Source organism: Cherax quadricarinatus, chromosome 30 (assembly GCF_038502225.1).
Source record: "Cherax quadricarinatus isolate ZL_2023a chromosome 30, ASM3850222v1, whole genome shotgun sequence".
Classification (NCBI taxonomy): Eukaryota; Metazoa; Arthropoda; class Malacostraca; order Decapoda; family Parastacidae; genus Cherax; species Cherax quadricarinatus.
In genome coordinates this window covers 14,060,066-14,079,985 of record NC_091321.1, presented here as the reverse complement: position 1 = coordinate 14,079,985, position 19,920 = coordinate 14,060,066, and the positions used below count along the sequence as shown (strand labels likewise).

At 42.0% G+C, this 19,920-nt stretch overlaps 1 protein-coding gene across 2 annotated transcripts in view; it reads right to left on the bottom strand.

Annotated features, from left to right (window-relative positions):
• LOC128692655 (angiotensin-converting enzyme 2) overlaps nt 1-18,258 on the bottom strand; it is a 25,900-nt gene extending 7,642 nt beyond the window's left edge. The window contains exons 1-12 of one of the 2 annotated variants that reach the window (XM_053781911.2): nt 18,072-18,258; nt 15,232-15,361; nt 13,501-13,608; nt 12,589-12,693; nt 11,949-12,056; nt 10,054-10,146; nt 9,072-9,185; nt 8,544-8,596; nt 7,766-7,910; nt 2,508-2,617; nt 1,842-1,949; nt 1,630-1,745 (exon numbers count right to left, since the gene is read on the bottom strand). In XM_053781911.2, coding sequence (XP_053637886.2) covers nt 1,630-1,745; nt 1,842-1,949; nt 2,508-2,617; nt 7,766-7,910; nt 8,544-8,596; nt 9,072-9,185; nt 10,054-10,146; nt 11,949-12,056; nt 12,589-12,693; nt 13,501-13,608; nt 15,232-15,361; nt 18,072-18,133 — 1,252 coding nt within the window. In that variant the 5' untranslated portion in view covers nt 18,134-18,258. The remainder of the gene's footprint in view (nt 1-1,629; nt 1,746-1,841; nt 1,950-2,507; nt 2,618-7,765; nt 7,911-8,543; nt 8,597-9,071; nt 9,186-10,053; nt 10,147-11,948; nt 12,057-12,588; nt 12,694-13,500; nt 13,609-15,231; nt 15,362-18,071) is intronic. The other variant, XM_053781912.2, reaches the window with a different exon arrangement.
• Nucleotides 18,259-19,920: the final 1,662 nt, after the last annotated feature.

Here is a 19,920-nt window from a genome sequence, read left to right as displayed (position 1 = left end):
GAGCGTGTTAGATAGGAGTGAATGGAGACGAATGATACTTGTGACCTGACGATCTGTTGGAGTGTGAGCAGGGTAATATTTAGTGAAGGGATTCAGGGAAACCGGTTATTTTCATATAGTCGGACATGAGTCCTGGAAATGTGAAGTACAATGCCTGCCCTTTAAAGGAGGGGTTTGGGATATTGGCAGTTTGGAGGGATATGTTGTGTATCTTTATACGTATATGCTTCTAAACTGTTGTATTCTGAGCACCTCTGCAAAAGCAGTGATAATGTGTGAGTGTGGTGAAAGTGTTGAATGATGATGAAAGTATTTTCTTTTTGGGGATTTTCTTTCTTTTTTGGGTCACCCTGCCTCGGTGGGAGACGGCCGACTTGTTGAAATATATATATATATATATATATATATATATATATATATATATATATATATATATATATATATATATATATATATATATATATATATATATATATATATATATATATATATATATATATATATATATATATATATATATATATATCCCTGAAATGGTGTTAAAAAAGTCCTAACCACAACTTTCAGTATTTCCAAAATTTTCTGATTCTAGAGGTAAATATTCCTGAAAACTTTGAACACAGATTCCAGTATTCCAGAATTCTTCTGTTGGAACTTGTACATTTCCAAAATATTATAAATGCCTTAGACAAAGAAAAATTATTTCCCACACTAAGAAAAAAAAAACAAGGAAAAATGAATAACGAAATGAAACACTTCAATTTTTTTATGAAATTAAAGACTTCTGATTTATATTATATAAAACAATTTCTAATTTAGGAATTTCTAACACCTGAAATCTCCCCAAAAAATTTTAGGTTACCCCTTCACAACAAACTCACAGACAGGACCATTATTAAGATGTTTCTGTCTGTTCTGGATTATCATAAAGACGTTTCGGTCCGTCCTGGACCATTATCAAAAACCCTTATTTTATATATTTCAGAAATTCGAAGAATATCATTTATAGAATCTGTTGAAGAATTAACAGCTTTAACAAAAACCAAAAGCAATATTATTACTACTACAGTATACTATTACTACTACAGTATACTATTACTACTACAGTATACTATTACTACTACAGTATACTATTACTACTACAGTATACTATTACTACTACAGTATACTATTACTACTACAGTATACTATTACTACTACAGTATACTACTACTACTACAGTATACTATTACTACTACAGTATACTATTACTACTACAGTATACTATTACTACTACAGTATACTACTACAGTATACTATTACTACTACAGTATACTATTACTACTACAGTATACTATTACTACTACAGTATACTACTACTACTACTACAGTATACTATTACTACTACAGTATACTATTACTAAGTATATCATTACTACTGTTATTATTAGTAATAACAGCAGTAGTAAGTATACTACTACTGTTTTTATTACTACTACTATACTATCGTACTACTACTGCTATTGCTACTAGCATTATACTATTATTACTTAGAGTATTATACTACTACTAGTATACTATTACTACTGCTATTATTACTACTACTGCTATTGCTACTACGACTACAACTCTTCCTGGAGACTGCCTCACCTCTGTCCTCCGTGGCGTCCTCCAGTAGACCGACTTTAACCAGGTGTGAGGGAGTGGACATCGACAGACTCATGAGTTCTCCTATAGCTTCGTGGAAGCCATCGTTGGCCCCGTCCCTGGAGAGTGCAAGAGTGCTCACCGTCACTGTGAGTCTCATGGGAGAATAACAGGTAATCAGGTATGAGCCAAAGAAGAAAAGAGTACCTACGTACCTGTAGGTGAAGGGCTGGTGAGCATACTGCATGTCGTACTGGATGTGGCCCAGTTCGTGGTGGATAGTGGCCAGGTCGTCAAAGTTTATTTCGGCACACATTTTGATCCTATAAGAGGGACCAGGTTGTCAGTGTTGGCATGTGGCAGTAGTAATCCAAGGCTACACGAGGGTTATTAAGGCTGCATGCCACCTAGTCAAGAATACTTTAACCCTCTAAACAAGGGATTAAACTCTACAGTGCATATACACCGAGAAACATACACCTTTCGGTGTATATATAATATGTGATCACGTTAGTCTCTCCATACAGTGCATATGATCAACATGATATGATTTATATGTATATACTATCTGCCAGTTCCCGTCTGTCTCTTCTATTTTTTTTTTAATTTTCTCGTTTGACCTAAAACTGTATCCAGCAAATCATTATTTAATATGAATTTATCTAAGGCATAAGCTTTATATTAAGCTGAGAGCTTTAGGGTGACTCTGACAGACTGAGAGCTGTAAAGTGACTTCAAAGACAAATGAGAGTGCTAAGATCTTAAGGGTCACACAGCGCCTGGGAAAATGGCAGGCAATCTCTGCTCCGAGGAAGGGAAAGATTTACCTGGTCTTCCTTGGATCAAGAGCCCTTTCAAAGAGCAATGGAAAGTGTGTGTACCTGTAGTCTCTGCCGTCCATAAAATCCCAGGCGGTGGGATGACAGGTGACGCTGCGACCGTCCTTGGGACGCTCCAGCATCGAGAGCGTCCAGAAGGACTCCCCCAGTGCCTGCAGCAAGAGGAATTAAGAGTCAGTGAGACTTCCAGTAGGAGGAATTTAGTGACACTGAGACTTCCAGTAGGAGGAATTTGGTGACAGTGAGACTTCCAGTAGGAGGAATTTGGTGACAGTGAGACTTCCAGTAGGAGGAATTTGGTGGCAGTGAGACTTCCAGTAGGAGGAATTTGGTGACAGTGAGACTTCCAGTAGGAGGAATTTGGTGACAGTGAGACTTCCAGTAGGAGGAATTTGGTGACAGTGAGACTTCCAGTAGGAGGAATTTGGTGACAGTGAGACTTCCAGTAGGAGGAATTTGGTGGCAGTGAGACTTCCAGTAGGAGGAATTTGGTGACAGTGAGACTTCCAGTAGGAGGAATTTGGTGACAGTGAGACTTCCAGTAGGAGGAATTTGGTGACAGTGAGACTTCCAGTAGGAGGAATTTGGTGACAGTGAGACTTCCAGTAGGAGGAATTTGGTGACAGTGATAAGTTCAATATTCACCAAGATGACTGGATGAGTAAGATATGATCACTTTTCAAGGCTGAAGGACTGACCACCTCATATTTACCTCTTCACTGCTTTTGCTGCCTCCACTGTTTTAGTAAGCTCTGCATTCGACTGAAGAAGTTTGCAGGGCAGACGAATTATTACTATTATAATCAAAAGGGAAGCGCTCAACCCGTAGAATTATACAGCGCCTGTGGGTGGGGATGTGGAAGGTATTCAGGCTTAATTCAGGGAACTAGAGCAGATCCAATTCCCTAGATCAAGAACCCTTCACCAGCGTCAAGGAACCTTCCTTGAGGGGCTAGCAGACGAAACATTTCGAAGATACACAAGTGTCTTACTCATCCATTCATCAGGAAGCCATGGCGAGGTAGTTAGAAACCTCAGCAACAAGGAATAACCTCAGCAACAAGGAATAACCTCAGCAACAAGGAATAACCTCAGCAACAAGGAATAACCTCAGCAACAAGGAATAACCTCAGCAACAAGGAATAATCTCAGCAACAAGGAATAACCTCAGCAACAAGGAATAACCTCAGCAACAAGGAATAACCTCAGCAACAAGGAATAATCTCAGCAACAAGGAATAACCTCAGCAACAAGGAATAACCTCAGCAACAAAGAATAACCTCAGCAACAAGGAATAATCTCAGCAACAAGGAATAACCTCAGCAACAAAGAATAACCTCAGCAACAAGGAATAACCTCAGCAACAAGGAATAATCTCAGCAACAAGGAATAACCTCAGCAACAAAGAATAACCTCAGCAACAAGGAATAATCTCAGCAACAAGGAATAACCTCAGCAACAAAGAATAACCTCAGCAACAAGGAATAATCTCAGCAACAAGGAATAACCTCAGCAACAAAGAATAACCTCAGCAACAAGGAATAATCTCAGCAACAAGGAATAACCTCAGCAACAAAGAATAACCTCAGCAACAAGGAATAATCTCAGCAACAAGGAATAACCTCAGCAACAAAGAATAACCTCAGCAACAAAGAATAACCTCAGCAACAAGAAATAACCTCAGCAACAAAGAATAACCTCAGCAACAAGGAATAATCTCAGCAACAAGGAATAACCTCAGCAACAAAGAATAACCTCAGCAACAAAGAATAACCTCAGCAACAAGGAATAACCTCAGCAACAAAGAATAACCTCAGCAACAAGGAATAATCTCAGCAACAAGGAATAACCTCAGCAACAAAGAATAACCTCAGCAACAAGGAATAACCTCAGCAACAAAGAATAACCTCAGCAACAAAGAATAACCTCAGCAACAAGGAATAATCTCAGCAACAAGGAATAACCTCAGCAACAAAGAATAACCTCAGCAACAAGGAATAATCTCAGCAACAAGGAATAACCTCAGCAACAAAGAATAACCTCAGCAACAAGGAATAATCTCAGCAACAAGGAATAACCTCAGCAACAAAGAATAACCTCAGCAACAAAGAATAACCTCAGCAACAAGGAATAACCTCAGCAACAAAGAATAACCTCAGCAACAAGGAATAATCTCAGCAACAAGGAATAACCTCAGCAACAAAGAATAACCTCAGCAACAAAGAATAACCTCAGCAACAAGGAATAACCTCAGCAACAAAGAATAACCTCAGCAACAAGGAATAATCTCAGCAACAAGGAATAACCTCAGCAACAAAGAATAACCTCAGCAACAAGGAATAATCTCAGCAACAAGGAATAACCTCAGCAACAAAGAATAACCTCAGCAACAAAGAATAACCTCAGCAACAAGGAATAATCTCAGCAACAAGGAATAACCTCAGCAACAAAGAATAACCTCAGCAACAAGGAATAACCTCAGCAACAAGGAATAACCTCAGCAACAAGGAATAACCTCAGCAACAAGGAATAATCTCAGCAACAAGGAATAACCTCAGCAACAAGGAATAACCTCAGCAACAAGGAATAATCTCAGCAACAAGGAATAACCTCAGCAACAAAGAATAACCTCAGCAACAAGGAATAATCTCAGCAACAAGGAATAACCTCAGCAACAAAGAATAACCTCAGCAACAAGGAATAATCTCAGCAACAAGGAATAATCTCAGCAACAAGGAATAACCTCAGCAACAAGGAATAATCTCAGCAACAAGGAATAACCTCAGCAACAAGGAATAATCTCAGCAACAAGGAATAACCTCAGCAACAAGGAATAACCTCAGCAACAAGGAATAATCTCAGCAACAAGGAATAATCTCAGCAACAAGGAATAACCTCAGCAACAAGGAATAACTTCAGCAACAAGGAATAACCTCAGCAACAAGGAATAACCTCAGCAACAAGGAATAACCTCAGCAACAAGGAATAACCTCAGCAACAAGGAATAACCTCAGCAACAAGGAATAACCTCAGCAACAAGGAATAACCTCAGCAACAAGGAATAACCTCAGCAACAAAGAATAACCTCAGCAACAAGGAATAACCTCAGCAACAAGGAATAATCTCAGCAACAAGGAATAACCTCAGCAACAAGGAATAACCTCAGCAACAAGGAATAACTTCAGCAACAAGGAATAACTTCAGCAACAAGGAATAGCCTCAGCAACAAGGAATAACTTCAGCAACAAGGAATAACTTCAGCAACAAGGAATAGCCTCAGCAACAAGGAATAATCTCAGCAACAAGGAATAGCCTCAGCAACAAGGAATAACCTCAGCAACAAGGAATAACTTCAGCAACAAGGAATAGCCTCAGCAACAAGGAATAACTTCAGCAACAAGGAATAACTTCAGCAACAAGGAATAACTTCAGCAACAAGGAATAACTTCAGCAACAAGGAATAACCTCAGCAACAAGGAATAACTTCAGCAACAAGGAATAACCTCAGCAACAAGGAATAACTTCAGCAACAAGGAATAACTTCAGCAACAAGGAATAACTTCAGCAACAAGGAATAACTTCAGCAACAAGGAATAACCTCAGCAACAAGGAATAATCTCAGCAACAAGGAATAACCTCAGCAACAAAGAATAACCTCAGCAACAAGGAATAACCTCAGCAACAAAGAATAACCTCAGCAACAAGGAATAACCTCAGCAACAAGGAATAATCTCAGCAACAAGGAATAACCTCAGCAACAAAGAATAACCTCAGCAACAAGGAATAACCTCAGCAACAAAGAATAACCTCAGCAACAAAGAATAACCTCAGCAACAAGGAATAATCTCAGCAACAAGGAATAACCTCAGCAACAAAGAATAACCTCAGCAACAAGGAATAACCTCAGCAACAAAGAATAACCTCAGCAACAAGGAATAACCTCAGCAACAAGGAATAATCTCAGCAACAAGGAATAACCTCAGCAACAAAGAATAACCTCAGCAACAAGGAATAATCTCAGCAACAAGGAATAACCTCAGCAACAAAGAATAACCTCAGCAACAAGGAATAATCTCAGCAACAAGGAATAACCTCAGCAACAAAGAATAACCTCAGCAACAAGGAATAACCTCAGCAACAAAGAATAACCTCAGCAACAAGGAATAACCTCAGCAACAAGGAATAATCTCAGCAACAAGGAATAACCTCAGCAACAAAGAATAACCTCAGCAACAAGGAATAACCTCAGCAACAAAGAATAACCTCAGCAACAAGGAATAACCTCAGCAACAAGGAATAACCTCAGCAACAAGGAATAACCTCAGCAACAAGGAATAATCTCAGCAACAAGGAATAACCTCAGCAACAAGGAATAACCTCAGCAACAAGGAATAACTTCAGCAACAAGGAATAGCCTCAGCAACAAGGAATAACTCAGCAGCTGGTGCTTCAAGAGTCACCTTCAGAAACTTTGTTTTTTTGTCCCTAAGGAAAATGACGACAAAGTTGAGAGGGACGTCCCTCCCTTCCCTGCCTCTCTCCCTCTTCTGGTACCTCCTTCACTACTCCCTTCGTCTTCCCCTGCCTCTCTCCCTCTTCTGGTACCTCCTTCACTACTCCCTTCGTCTTCCCCTGCCTCTCTCCCTCTTCTGGTACCTCCTTCACTACTCCCTTCGTCTTCCCCTGCCTCTCTCCCTCTTCTGGTACCTCCTTCACTACTCCCTTCGTCTTCCCCTGACTCTCTCCCTCTTCTGGTACCTCCTTCACTACTCCCTTCACCTTCCCCTACCTCTCTCCCTCTTCTGGTACCTCCTTCACTCCTCTCCTCGTCTTCCCCTGCCTCTCTCCCTCTTCTGGTACCTCCTTCACTCCTCCCTTCGTCTTCCCCTGCCTCTCTCCCTCTTCTGGTATCTCCTTCACTCCTCTCCTCGTCTTCCCCTGTCTCTCACCCTCTTCTGGTATCTCCTTCACTCATCTCTTCGTCTTCCTCTGCCTCTCTCCCTCTTCTGGTACCTCCTTCACTCCTCTCCTCGTCTTCCCCTGCCTCTCACCCTCTTCTGGTACCTCCTTCACTCCTCTCCTCATCTTCCCCTGCCTCTCACCCTCTTCTGGTACCTCCTTCACTCCTCTCCTCGTCTTCCCCTGCCTCTCACCCTCTTCTGGTATCTCCTTCACTCCTCTCCTCGTCTTCCTCTGCCTCTCTCCCTCTTCTGGCACCTCCTTCACTCTCCTCCTCTTCCCCTGCCTCTCCCCCACTTCTGGTACCTCCTTCACTCTCCTCCTTTTCTCTGGGTGCCTACCTTGAGGCCCATGGATGTGAAGAACTCCTCTCCCATACCAAACATTCTGGTAACGGTGTAGTTCTGAGCCTTCATGGCCTCCGTCACATCCAAGTCTGGCTTCTCGGGGTACGGCGTTACTAGCGGGTATATGTTAGTCCAGAACCTGTTGATAGAACCCCCGTAGCACAGGTTTAGTACCTTTTGATAGACTCACACAGCAAGTGTTTAGTACCTGTTGTTAGAACCACACAGCAGGCGCAAACAAGTGACAAGTACGGATGAAAACGTACATACATATTTATGGTCAATGTGTGATTACTGGCCCTTCAGCCACACACCTATTGGTATTACCATCTCAGCCACCCACACACACCTACTGGTATTACCATCTCAGCCACACACACACACACCTGGTATTACCATCTCAGCCACACACACACACACACCTACTGGTATTACCATCTCAGCCACACACACACCTGCTGGTATTACCATCTCAGAAACACACACACCTGCTAGTATTACCATCTCAACCACACACACACCTGCTGGTATTACTATCTCAGTCACACACACACCTGCTGGTATTACCATACCAGTCATACACACCTGATAGAATTGTCCTTCCAACCCTCCAAGCATACCTGCTAGTACAGTTCTTTCAAGCCTCACTCTCACATACCTGCTAACACACATATACAAGTACACATACATAAAGATAGCCAGGCACAGACACACATACATCCTTGCTCCCTATCATCAACGCTGTATAAGGTTTCAGCACAGAGGTACTAACCTCCCCCACATATCTCCCAACACACTGGCAGGCAGCAGGCCTCTGGATTCGATCTGTGAGGTCAAATAGTCAACCATTAAGAACAAAAAGACAATACTGCGACTGAAACAATACACAAATAACCCGCACATAGAAAGAGAAGCTTACGACGACGGTTCGGTCCGACTTGGACCATTTACAAAGTCCCACTAACACAAGAATGAGGGAGCCAATATACTTGCTCCCCCACACTTTCCTCTTAGTGTGACTTTGTAAATGGTCCAAGTCGGACCGAAAAGTCGCCGTAAGCTTCTCTCTCTATGTGCGGGTTATTTCTGTATAGTCAATTATTAACTACTCTATCACTGGTTATTTGGACTTACAGACTATCGACTATTCAAAGAAATTCTCCCAATGATAACAGCTGTTTGATCAGATTTCTTGACTATGTTTTGCAGGCGAGAGTAACCCTTTCCAAAAACTAGAATCATGACCTGATAATGGTCTAGTAATGGGGGTGGAGGGGGAATCGTATAAAGTGTGACTCACCTGGGGATAGACAAGCCGTAGTTTCTTCCTGATGTAGGAGTGTATGAGGCGGTAGAGAGGATCCAGCTCCTTGTACAGCTTCGAGACATCCTCCTCGAATGTCTTCGTCTCATACTAACCACAGCAACGAGGGAAGAACACGCAAGTTAGAGTGACTGTGTGTATCTTCTAGTAATTACATCAACGTGGTGTAATTATCTGTGGGTGAGGTGATTATCTTTACGTACGTAATTATCTGCTAAGTAATTATGTGTGGGTAAAGTTATGATCTCCACATAACAAAATTATCTATAGGTGAAGCAACTGTTTGTGAGGTAAAGATCTGAACACTAAAAGGATTATAGCTGGGCCTAAAAGATGCATATATAGCTGGGCCTAAAAGATGCATATATAGCTGGGCCTAAAAGATGCATATATAGCTGGGCCTAAAAGATGCATATATAGCTGGGCCTAAAAGATGCATATACAGTACACATATTACTTACCTTAAAATATTTTCATCTTTAGCTCCTTACATTATTGTAAATGAAGAATGGGTATAATTGATAACTGATGCACTGGCGAAACGTTGTAAAGCACAGCGCTGTAAAGCGGGGCCTGCCAGTATATATGGTAGTTATGTACAGATGTGTGCGTGTGTTATTGTTTTTAAAGAAAACTAATTTGGATAAAAAATGTTAGGTTATAAAAATGAATATTTCACGCAAGTGAGCATTATTTTTTTTACGTTATTCATCCAGTGCCTTAATCTTGAGCAGTGAGTGCCACCTTGAGCACTGAGCCACACCTTGAACACTGAGACCCAACTCGAGCACTGAGCCACACCTTGAGCACTGAGCCCCACCTTGAGCACTGAGCCCCACCTTGAGCACTGAGCTCCACCTTGAGCACTGAGCCCCACCTTGAGCACTGAGCTCCACCTTGAGCACTGAGCTCCACCTTGAGCACTGAGCCCCACCTTGAATACTGAGCGCCGCCTCACCTTCATACGTAGTTCGTCACCGTAGTCATTGTAGCCATTGAGTCTTGCCTTCTTGTTGACGAGCTCCATATATTGCAGGTAGTGAGGCCGAATCTTGCAACATATGCAACAAACAAGTACATCAATTAGACGAGTCATTACTTCACAGGCACACGAATTAGACGAGTCCCTACCTCACATGTATATCAATTAGACGAGTCCCTACCTCACAGGTATATCAATTAGACGTGTCCCTACCTCACAGGTATATCAATTAGACGTGTCCCTACCTCACAGGTATATCAATTAGACGAGTCCCTACCTCACAGGTATATCAATTAGACGAGTCCCTACCTCACAGGTATATCAATTAGACGAGTCCCTACCTCACAGGTATATCAATTAGACGTGTCCCTACCTCACAGGTATATCAATTAGACGAGTTCCTACCTCACAGGTATATCAATTAAGCGATTCCCTACCTCACAGGTATATCAATTAGACGAGTTCCTACCTCACAGGTATATCAATTAAACGATTCCCTACCTCACAGGTATATCAATTAGACGTGTCCCTACCTCACAGGTATATCAATTAGACGTGTCCCTACCTCACAGGTATATCAATTAGACGTGTCCCTACCTCACAGGTATATCAATTAGACGAGTTCCTACCTCACAGGTATATCAATTAAGCGATTCCCTACCTCACAGGTATATCAATTAGACGAGTTCCTACCTCACAGGTATATCAATTAAACGATTCCCTACCTCACAGGTATATCAATTAGACGATTCCCTACCTCACAGATACATCAATTAGACGAGTCCCTACCTCACAGATACATCAATTAGACGAACTTCTAGTTAATGTATTTGATTTATTAATTTGTTTTCTTTTTAAAATGTTTCACTGCCTTATTCTCCTGAAATATGTATACAGACTTGAGTACTGTTTAAAATGTTACAAGGTCTGAAGAGAAACATTTATTATTATTATTATTATTATTATTATTATTATTATTATTATTATACAACACACATGGTGTACACAACTATACAACATACACATGGTACACGCAGTCATACAACACACACATGGTACACACCACTATACAACATACACATGGTGTACACAACTATACAACATACACATGGTACACGCAGTCATACAACACACACATGGTACACACCACTATACAACATACACATGGTGTACACAACTATACAACATACACATGGTGTACACAACTATACAACATACACATGGTGTACACAACTATACAACATACACATGGTACACGCAGTCATACAACACACACATGGTATACACCATTATACAACATACACATGGTACACAGTCATACAACATACACATGGTACACACAATCATACAACATACACGTGGTACACACAATCATACAACATACACATGGTACACACAATCATACAACATACACATGGTACACACAATCATACAACATACACGTGGTACACACAATCATACAACATACACGTGGTACACACAATCATACAACATACACATGGTACACACAATCATACAACATACACGTGGTACACACAATCATACAACATACACATGGTACACACAATCATACAACATACACATGGTACACACAATCATACAACATACACGTGGTACACACAATCATACAACATACACATGGTACACACAATCATACAACATACACGTGGTACACACAATCATACAACATACACATGGTACACACAATCATACAACATACACGTGGTACACACAATCATACAACATACACATGGCACACACAATCATACAACATACACATGGTACACACAATCATACAACTTACACATGGTACACACAATCATACAACATACACGTGGTACACACACAATCATGTAACAACAGACTTGTACCTTTCTTGACACATTAGTTCTCCACTTCTCCCAGATAAGGTTAAGTTTCTCGTGGTCTCTGGAACTTGCCATTATAGAAGCAAGATCAGGGTCCAGGTTGACACATTTCTGAAAGCACAGGAAGTTTCGAAAAGGTAACATGTAGCTCAATAATAGTAGACCGGGCTTACAACCGAAGGACACAGGTTCAATTCTGGGAGAATCTAGACTCATGACAAGTCTCCTTACACCTACTGCCCCTGTTTAACTAGCAATAAACACCCGATTGTTTGTAGACTGTTGTGAGAAGGAGGGAAAGCCACCCACAACAGTCGAAACATACATTAGGCTAAATATAAATGAACAGTGCAGCGCACTAATGGCAATGCAATGTACCCGGTAAAGGGTTAAGAATAGTGAATTGTATTGCATTCCCCGCAAAATATTCTAGTGCTCACATTTTCATTTTCCAACAGCCTGTCGGTATCGCATACTATTTTTACTACTCTTTACAATGTTTGCTAGTAATGCTGTCCTCACTGTCACCAGTGGTCAGTTGGTAAGATCTGTATACATTGTGAAGTGTGATGAAGTACAGAGTAGGTAACAGCAACCACGACGGGAAGATAAATATAATATTCACCATAGGTAGTGTACTCACCCGGGGTGTAAGGCAGACGGTGGCAGTGGAGTAGATGGTAGACATGGTAGCTAATATACTCGTTAGATTCTTGGCATCTGCCTGATCCAACTGCACTGGAAAAGCCTGTAAAGATAAGAGGAAAGAAATATTAACCTGCCTGAAACAATTCACAACTAACCTACATCTTGGAAAGAACAATCCACAACTAACCTACATGGTGGAAGAAACAATTCACAAGTAACCTAAAACATAGTGAAAGTAACAATTCACAACTAGCTTACAACATGTTGAAAAGAATAATTTACAACCAACCTACAACATCGTTTAAGGAACGATTCACAATCAACCTATATTATTATTATTATAATCAAAAAGAAGCGCTAAGCCACAAGGACTAATCAACCTATAATATAGTGAAAGAAACAATTCAAAACTAATTCACAATTTAGAGGAATCATCAGACGACGTGCTGGTCTATTCTGGACCACTACCAAGTCATAAACTCATTTAGAGTAAAAAATAAAATTAACTTGTTCAAGTTACCAGAGACTGCAGCGCTTACTGCGTCAAAATCCTGCCCCGTGAAGAGCATACCATAATAAGCTAAGTCAGTAATTAACTCTCCATCACATGACACTCAGCGGGGCGCTCTAGTTGTGATTCGTTGTCCACTGGTCATTACCTAGAATGTTGGATCTTTAAATCTAGCACTGGTAAGCAAGAAGTTGTTGCTGTAGCCTCGGCCCCGATATAGGACCTGGTACTGCACTTACTGAGCGGGTTATTACTGGTCTACAGCACCTCCCAGGGGATCTTTTTCTTCCTTCCACCAGCAAATAACTACCGCCTCCTCCCATTAGCACAAAATTCACTATTAGATGACTAATATTTCATGATCTATATGACTCACTGTTTACTTTTTTGACTGACCATTTTCATGACTCTGGATGTTTCTGGGCTAAGGTCACTGTCGAGATAGTTCTTGACCTTGTTGTACCACTCTTTCTGAAACTCTGTTATGGCCAGCGAAGCCTCCTCCTGTGAAGAAAGGTTAGGTAAGGTCATATTAGGCTTAGTAAAGTCATGATAGATAATGCTAAATCACATTAAGTTAGGTCAATAAATGTATATTAAAGTTTAGTGAGGTCAAGTAAGGCGGAGAATCTAATTTAATATCAAGGCGAGGATGAGCAGGCTAGATAAATCATTCGTGGCACCCATAAAAACGTACGTAAACAGTGTACCAGTGATAGTCGACAGTCGACTACTGCATGTGCTGTCTGCGGGTGATGCGAGGATGGAGAATGGAACAGCAACGAAAACTGAAGGGAAGAAACTGCAATGAAGAAAACATACATTACAGGACACGTTTTTGCTGGGACGTTTCGCTTTGTGGAGAGCGTTACAAAGGCTTAAAGCTTTATAGAGTGAAACGTCGTCCCAACAAAAGCCTGGTCTGCAACGTAATTTTTTTCTTCACTATTGTCGAAAGTACAGCATTTGGGATTAAAGGAACTGTTGGACAAGACTGGTTAAAGGAAATTAGTGACCGTGGCAGACTTGGTGAGGTGATCAGTGACAGCCTGTCATCTAGGAGAAAAGCAACTACAAGCAGAACACAGAAAAATAATAGGCACTTGGATGATAGAGTGCCTTTAGGCACTCTAAGAGAGAACGCGCAGTAATGGATTTAAATTAGATAAGTTTAGATTTAGAAAGGACATCGGAAAGTATTGGTTTGGAAATAGGGTAGTTGATGAGTGGAACAGTCTACCTAGTTGGGTTATTGAGGCTGGGACTTTGGGTAGTTTCAAATCTAGGTTGGATAAGTACATGAGTGGGATGGGTTGGATTTGAGTGGGACTTTCACATCAGAGCTTATTTCTTGGGTGGCATTGAAAATTGGGTAGGGCAAATGTTTTGTTAGTGGGATGAATTGTAAAGGACCTACCTAGTATGGGCCAGCAGGCCTCCTGCAGTGTTCCTCCTTTCTTATGTTCTTATGTATGTATATATGGATTTATTCAAGATGCTTTACATTTATCTTGGATGGGTCCTCGAGTATGCAACACCACCTTGGAACCGCACTTAGAAAATATAGCCTGAAAAAGTCCAGTGATTTGCCACTAAAATGTGCCCGGAGGTAGGACTAAATACGTAGGTGGAGCTTTCGGGGTGAACAAGGGTAGCGTGATGTGAGAATCTGAAGACAGAATGAAGAGTTTGTGAGCCAATAAGAAGATAGCAAGGACACTTACCAAGTAAGGCTTGCGAATAAGTGGAGTTACGCGAGGTGGTTGTGCAAGCAAGCTCATTATATGAAACCAAGGCTAGATATCAGTGCCAATAATAATGAGGAATAAAAAAACGATGAAAGGTTGAGATACGGCATCTATAACTTAAATTATTATTATTATAATCAAGGGGGAAGCGCTAAACCCGGAGGATTATACAGCGCCTGGGGGGGGGAGTGGAAGGCATTCAGGCTTAATTCGGGGAACTGGAGCACAGATCCAATTCCCTAAATCAAGAGCCCCTCTGTAACTTAAAGACCTCAACCCCACAGGCAGAGTGCTGGGCAACTTAACATTCACGATCTCAAACAAAAACTAATAAACTCACAAAGACACCTAGACAGAAACAAACTCCGGTCACACTCACCATAATCTTCTTGTTGTGCTCAGTAATATTAGTATGGTAGGCCCATGACACGAGGGAGACTTTGTTGTACTGCTTCTGAGCCTCCTCCTGGTACTCCGTTAGCAGCCTCGTAGCCTCACGCTCGGCCGCCCTGTCCACACCACCATATATGATTATTAAAAATAAAGGTTCAGAAAGTTTTGGGTAACTGAATGGCTTGAATATTAACCATAAAAGCTTACAATATAATAGGATACTTGTGCGTGGCAATCCTAGGATACTACTATGTGATCCTAGGACACTACTGTGAGGTGATCCTAGGACACTACTGTGAGGTGATCCTAGGACACTACTGTGAGGTGATCCTAGGACACTACTGTGAGATGATCCTAGGACACTACTGTGAGGTGATCCTAGGACACTACTGTGAGGTGATCCTAGGACACTACTGTGAGGTGATCCTAGGACACTACTGTGAGGTGATCCTAGGACACTACTGTCAGGTGATCCTAGACACTACTGTGAGGTGATCCTAGGATACTACTGTGACTAGTACTGTGAGATGATCCTAGGACACTACTGTGAGGTGATCCTAGGACACTACTGTGAGGTGATCCTAGGACACTACTGTGAGGTGATCCTAGGACACTACTGTGAGGTGATCGTAAGACACTACTGAGGTGATCCTAGGACACTACTGTGAGGTGATCCTAGGACACTATTGTGAGATGATCCTAGGACACTACTGTGAGGTGATCCTAGGACACTACTGTGAGGTGATCCTAGGACACTACTGTGAGGTGATCCTAGGACACTACTGTGAGGTGATCCTAGGACACTACTGTGAGGTGATCCTAGGACACTACTGTGAGGTGATCCTAGGACACTACTGTGAGGTGATCCTAGGACACTACTGTGAGGTGATCCTAGGACACTACTGATGATCCTAGGACACTACTGTGAGGTGATCCTAGGACACTACTGTGAGGTGATCCTAGGACACTACTGTGAGGTGATCCTAGGACACTACTGTGAGGTGATCCTAGGACACTACTGTGAGGTGATCCTAGGACACTACTGTGAGGTGATCCTAGGACACTACTGTGAGGTGATCCTAGGACACTACTGTGAGGTGATCCTAGGACACTACTGTGAGGTGATCCTAGGACACTACTGTGAGGTGATCCTAGGACACTACTGTGAGGTGATCCTAGGACACTACTGAGGTGATCCTAGGACACTACTGTGAGGTGATCCTAGGACACTACTGTGAGGTGATCCTAGGACACTACTGTGAGGTGATCCTAGGACACTACTGTGAGGTGATCCTAGGACACTACTGTGAGGTGATCCTAGGACACTACTGTGAGGTGATCCTAGGACACTACTGTGAGGTGATCCTAGGACACTACTGAGGTGATCCTAGGATACTACTGTGAGGTGATCCTAGGACACTACTGAGGTGATCCTAGGACACTACTGAGGTGATCCTAGGACACTACTGTGAGGTGATCCTAGGACACTACTGAGGTGATCCTAGGACACTACTGTGAGGTGATCCTAGGACACTACTGAGGTGATCCTAGGACACTACTGTGAGGTGATCCTAGGACACTACTGAGGTGATCCTAGGATACTACTGTGAGGTGATCCTAGGACACTACAGTGTGAAGTTTACTGGGGCACTATTGTGTTTGTAAGGTACTAATTGTCAAACATTTGCTGACAGACGCTGGGTATTTTCTTTTAGACATGAGTATCACCTGTTATATTGTGTGTGTGTACTCACCTAATTGTGGTTGCAGGGGTGGAGACTCAGCTCCTGGCCCTGCCTCTTCACTGATCGGTAATAGGTCCTGTGTGTGTGTGTGTGTGTGTGCAATTATACATATTTGTGGACTCATCTGGTTATGTGTGTCTGCATTTATATAAATGCATATTTAATAAGTTAATTATTATTAATGCAGCCTATCCCTCCCAGCTTGAGTCAGCCCACAGCTTCGTGGACGTTGCTTAGTGAAAGTAGAGTTTGGTGCTTAGTATGAGTGACGTAGAGTTTACGAAGGTCAGGCTGGTTATCACTAGGCTAGTACAGGTGTGTATTTTGAAGCATTAATGTAGTTTAAAACACGAATCTGCACTGGTTTTATATGTAAGTATGGATGTACGCTTCTGTTTTTTTTTCCTTCTGTTACCCAGTTCTGTGATAGAAATCCCTCATGTGTATGAGACAGACCATCCTGAGCAATGGTAATTCCCAAGTGATAGTAACTCCAGCTCTACTGGAACGAAGACTATGAAGCTGCCGTAGCTGGAATACTTGACGATATCTTCGCTGTGCTACTGAAGTCTCCAGCTCAGGGCCCACACATGTCAACACTAACTCATCTTGCGTGATGGAATATGACAGGTAAAACACAACTTGCTTTTGTTCCCACTGGGTAACCATCATACAGGATAGGGTAGCAGCACATTGCAGATGTATATAATGTTGCTAAATCGAAACATATAAAGCTGGCGGCCATGAATTACGAGCAGCCTAGCCACAACTTTCTCATATTTCTCTTGATACATAAAAATCTACCAGCTATATCAAATGAGGTTTAAATATTATTATCAACAACAAAATTAATACCACGTTTATACCCATCACTTTCACCTAGGTTATTATTATCGGGAAGAAAGCGCTAAATTCATAGGGGCTATATAGGACATTAGGAATGGGCGGAAATCTGGTTAGATCCAAGAAAGGGGAAGATACGTCTGCGTCCTTGGATCAAAAGCCCTTCATCAGTACGAAGGAACACTCACCCAGAGAGGTACTTTCACCCATGAATGTACTTTCTCTTGGAGGTACTTACTCGTCGAATGCCAGAGCGAGAGAACACCACACTAACAAGAACACCAGGTACGCAGCCTTCATTGTGCTGTTCTTCAGGGTTTAACAGGCACTTATCACCTCAGTAATTTGATGAAATACCAGAGTAAGCTTCACTCAATAAGAGGAGAGGCCGCTGCAACACACCACACCTTCCCGCTCTCCTGGTTGCACTGAGCCATAAATTTAAACTTGATGTCTTATAAGGCGACGCTGAGTTGCCAGAGTCTCCCGCCAGGTGGCCATATTGTGTGCAACATTCATTTATGTTTAGGAAATTGTTGGGCGTAATAAGGGTACTTTGCATGGAGAAGCAATAAAGGAGTTTATTATATTGTTTCAGAGCAGAATGGCACCAGTACTAATGACGGTGTTTCTGATAAATCCAAGAAGTTATTCTTCTTTCTCTTCTTCTGGCTAGACCAAGATGGTAAATAATCTCAAATAACACAGTGTGTCTTATTACCTTAGTGGCCTACCGTCCTCCCCCAGGATGCGACCCACCGTGGTAGCCCACTTCCAGTTTGCTTATTTACGCTTGGTGACACTGACACAGGGTCGGCAGGTGCAAGGAGATTTGCCCATACTTGTCACCCCACCTGGAAGTCGAATCCTGGTTCTTTCAGTTATGAGCCAAACGTTTAACTGAGACTCGCTGTATCTTCCGAGAGATTTATTATCCTCTCCACACACTCCACACTGTATCTCCTCTGTTGGCATTACTGTTATCTCACTCACCTATATGTGGTTGCTGGGGTCGAGTCATAGCTCCTGGCCCCACCCTCCAAAAATATTTGCCATTTGCCTGATTCATTTCCTCCTAGCTTCCTGGGACTTTTCGTACCTGCTACTAAAACTATGTATGAAGTCTGCTTCCATCACTTCATGGAAATAATTCCACTTCCCGACCACTCTAAGACTGACAAAATACTTCCTGACATCCCTGTGGCTTATTTATCTATAACTACTGGCTGTGCCCCCGAGTACCTGTTTCCCGCCTCTCAGATTACACTATCAATTCCCTCGAGTATTTTGTATGTTGTTATCATGCTTCCCCTGGTTCTTGTGTCCTCCAGTGTCGTTAGATTCCCAATCGTGAAACTTTCCTCATATCTCGCACCTCAGCTCTGCAACAAGCTTCCTTGCATACTTCTGAACTTTCTCCAGCTTCTTAATAAGTTTTTTTCTAGGTGTGGATCCATGCTGGTGCTGCATACTCCAAGATGAGCCTGATATATGTTATATAAAGGGACGGGAATGACTCTTTGGCGAGGTTCCTGAAGGCTGTTATTGGATCTGCCAGACGCACATTGGCTGCAGATGTCATTCGGCTGACGTGAGCCTCTGGCGATATACTGCGCACTATGCTCACCCCTAGGTCCTTCTTCTTGAATGAAGTTTGTAGCCTCTGCCACTAGAGCCGGTACTCAACGTTCGGTATCCTTGATCGTTCCCCAATCTTTATTACCATGCATTAGCTGGGGGTTGAATTCAAGCAACCACTTATCTGACCAATTCTGCAGTTTATCCTGATATGTTTGGAGCCTTTCCTTGTCTTCATCTATTTTTATTCCTCTCATTTGTATTACATCATCAGTAAACAGGGACACAGCTCAGTCCCATCCAGAACGTCATTTAGAAACAGTGCTGATCCTAATACCGATCCTTGCGGAACACCAGTAGTTATTCTTTACCCGTTCTGACAACTAATTATGGATAATTACTCTTTCCTTCCTCGAAGCTACTCGTTGATGCACTGGAGTGCGTTCCCTGGTATTATTACCAACACCTTAAGTTTTTCCCTAGCCTCCTGTGGGGGAACAGTATCAAAC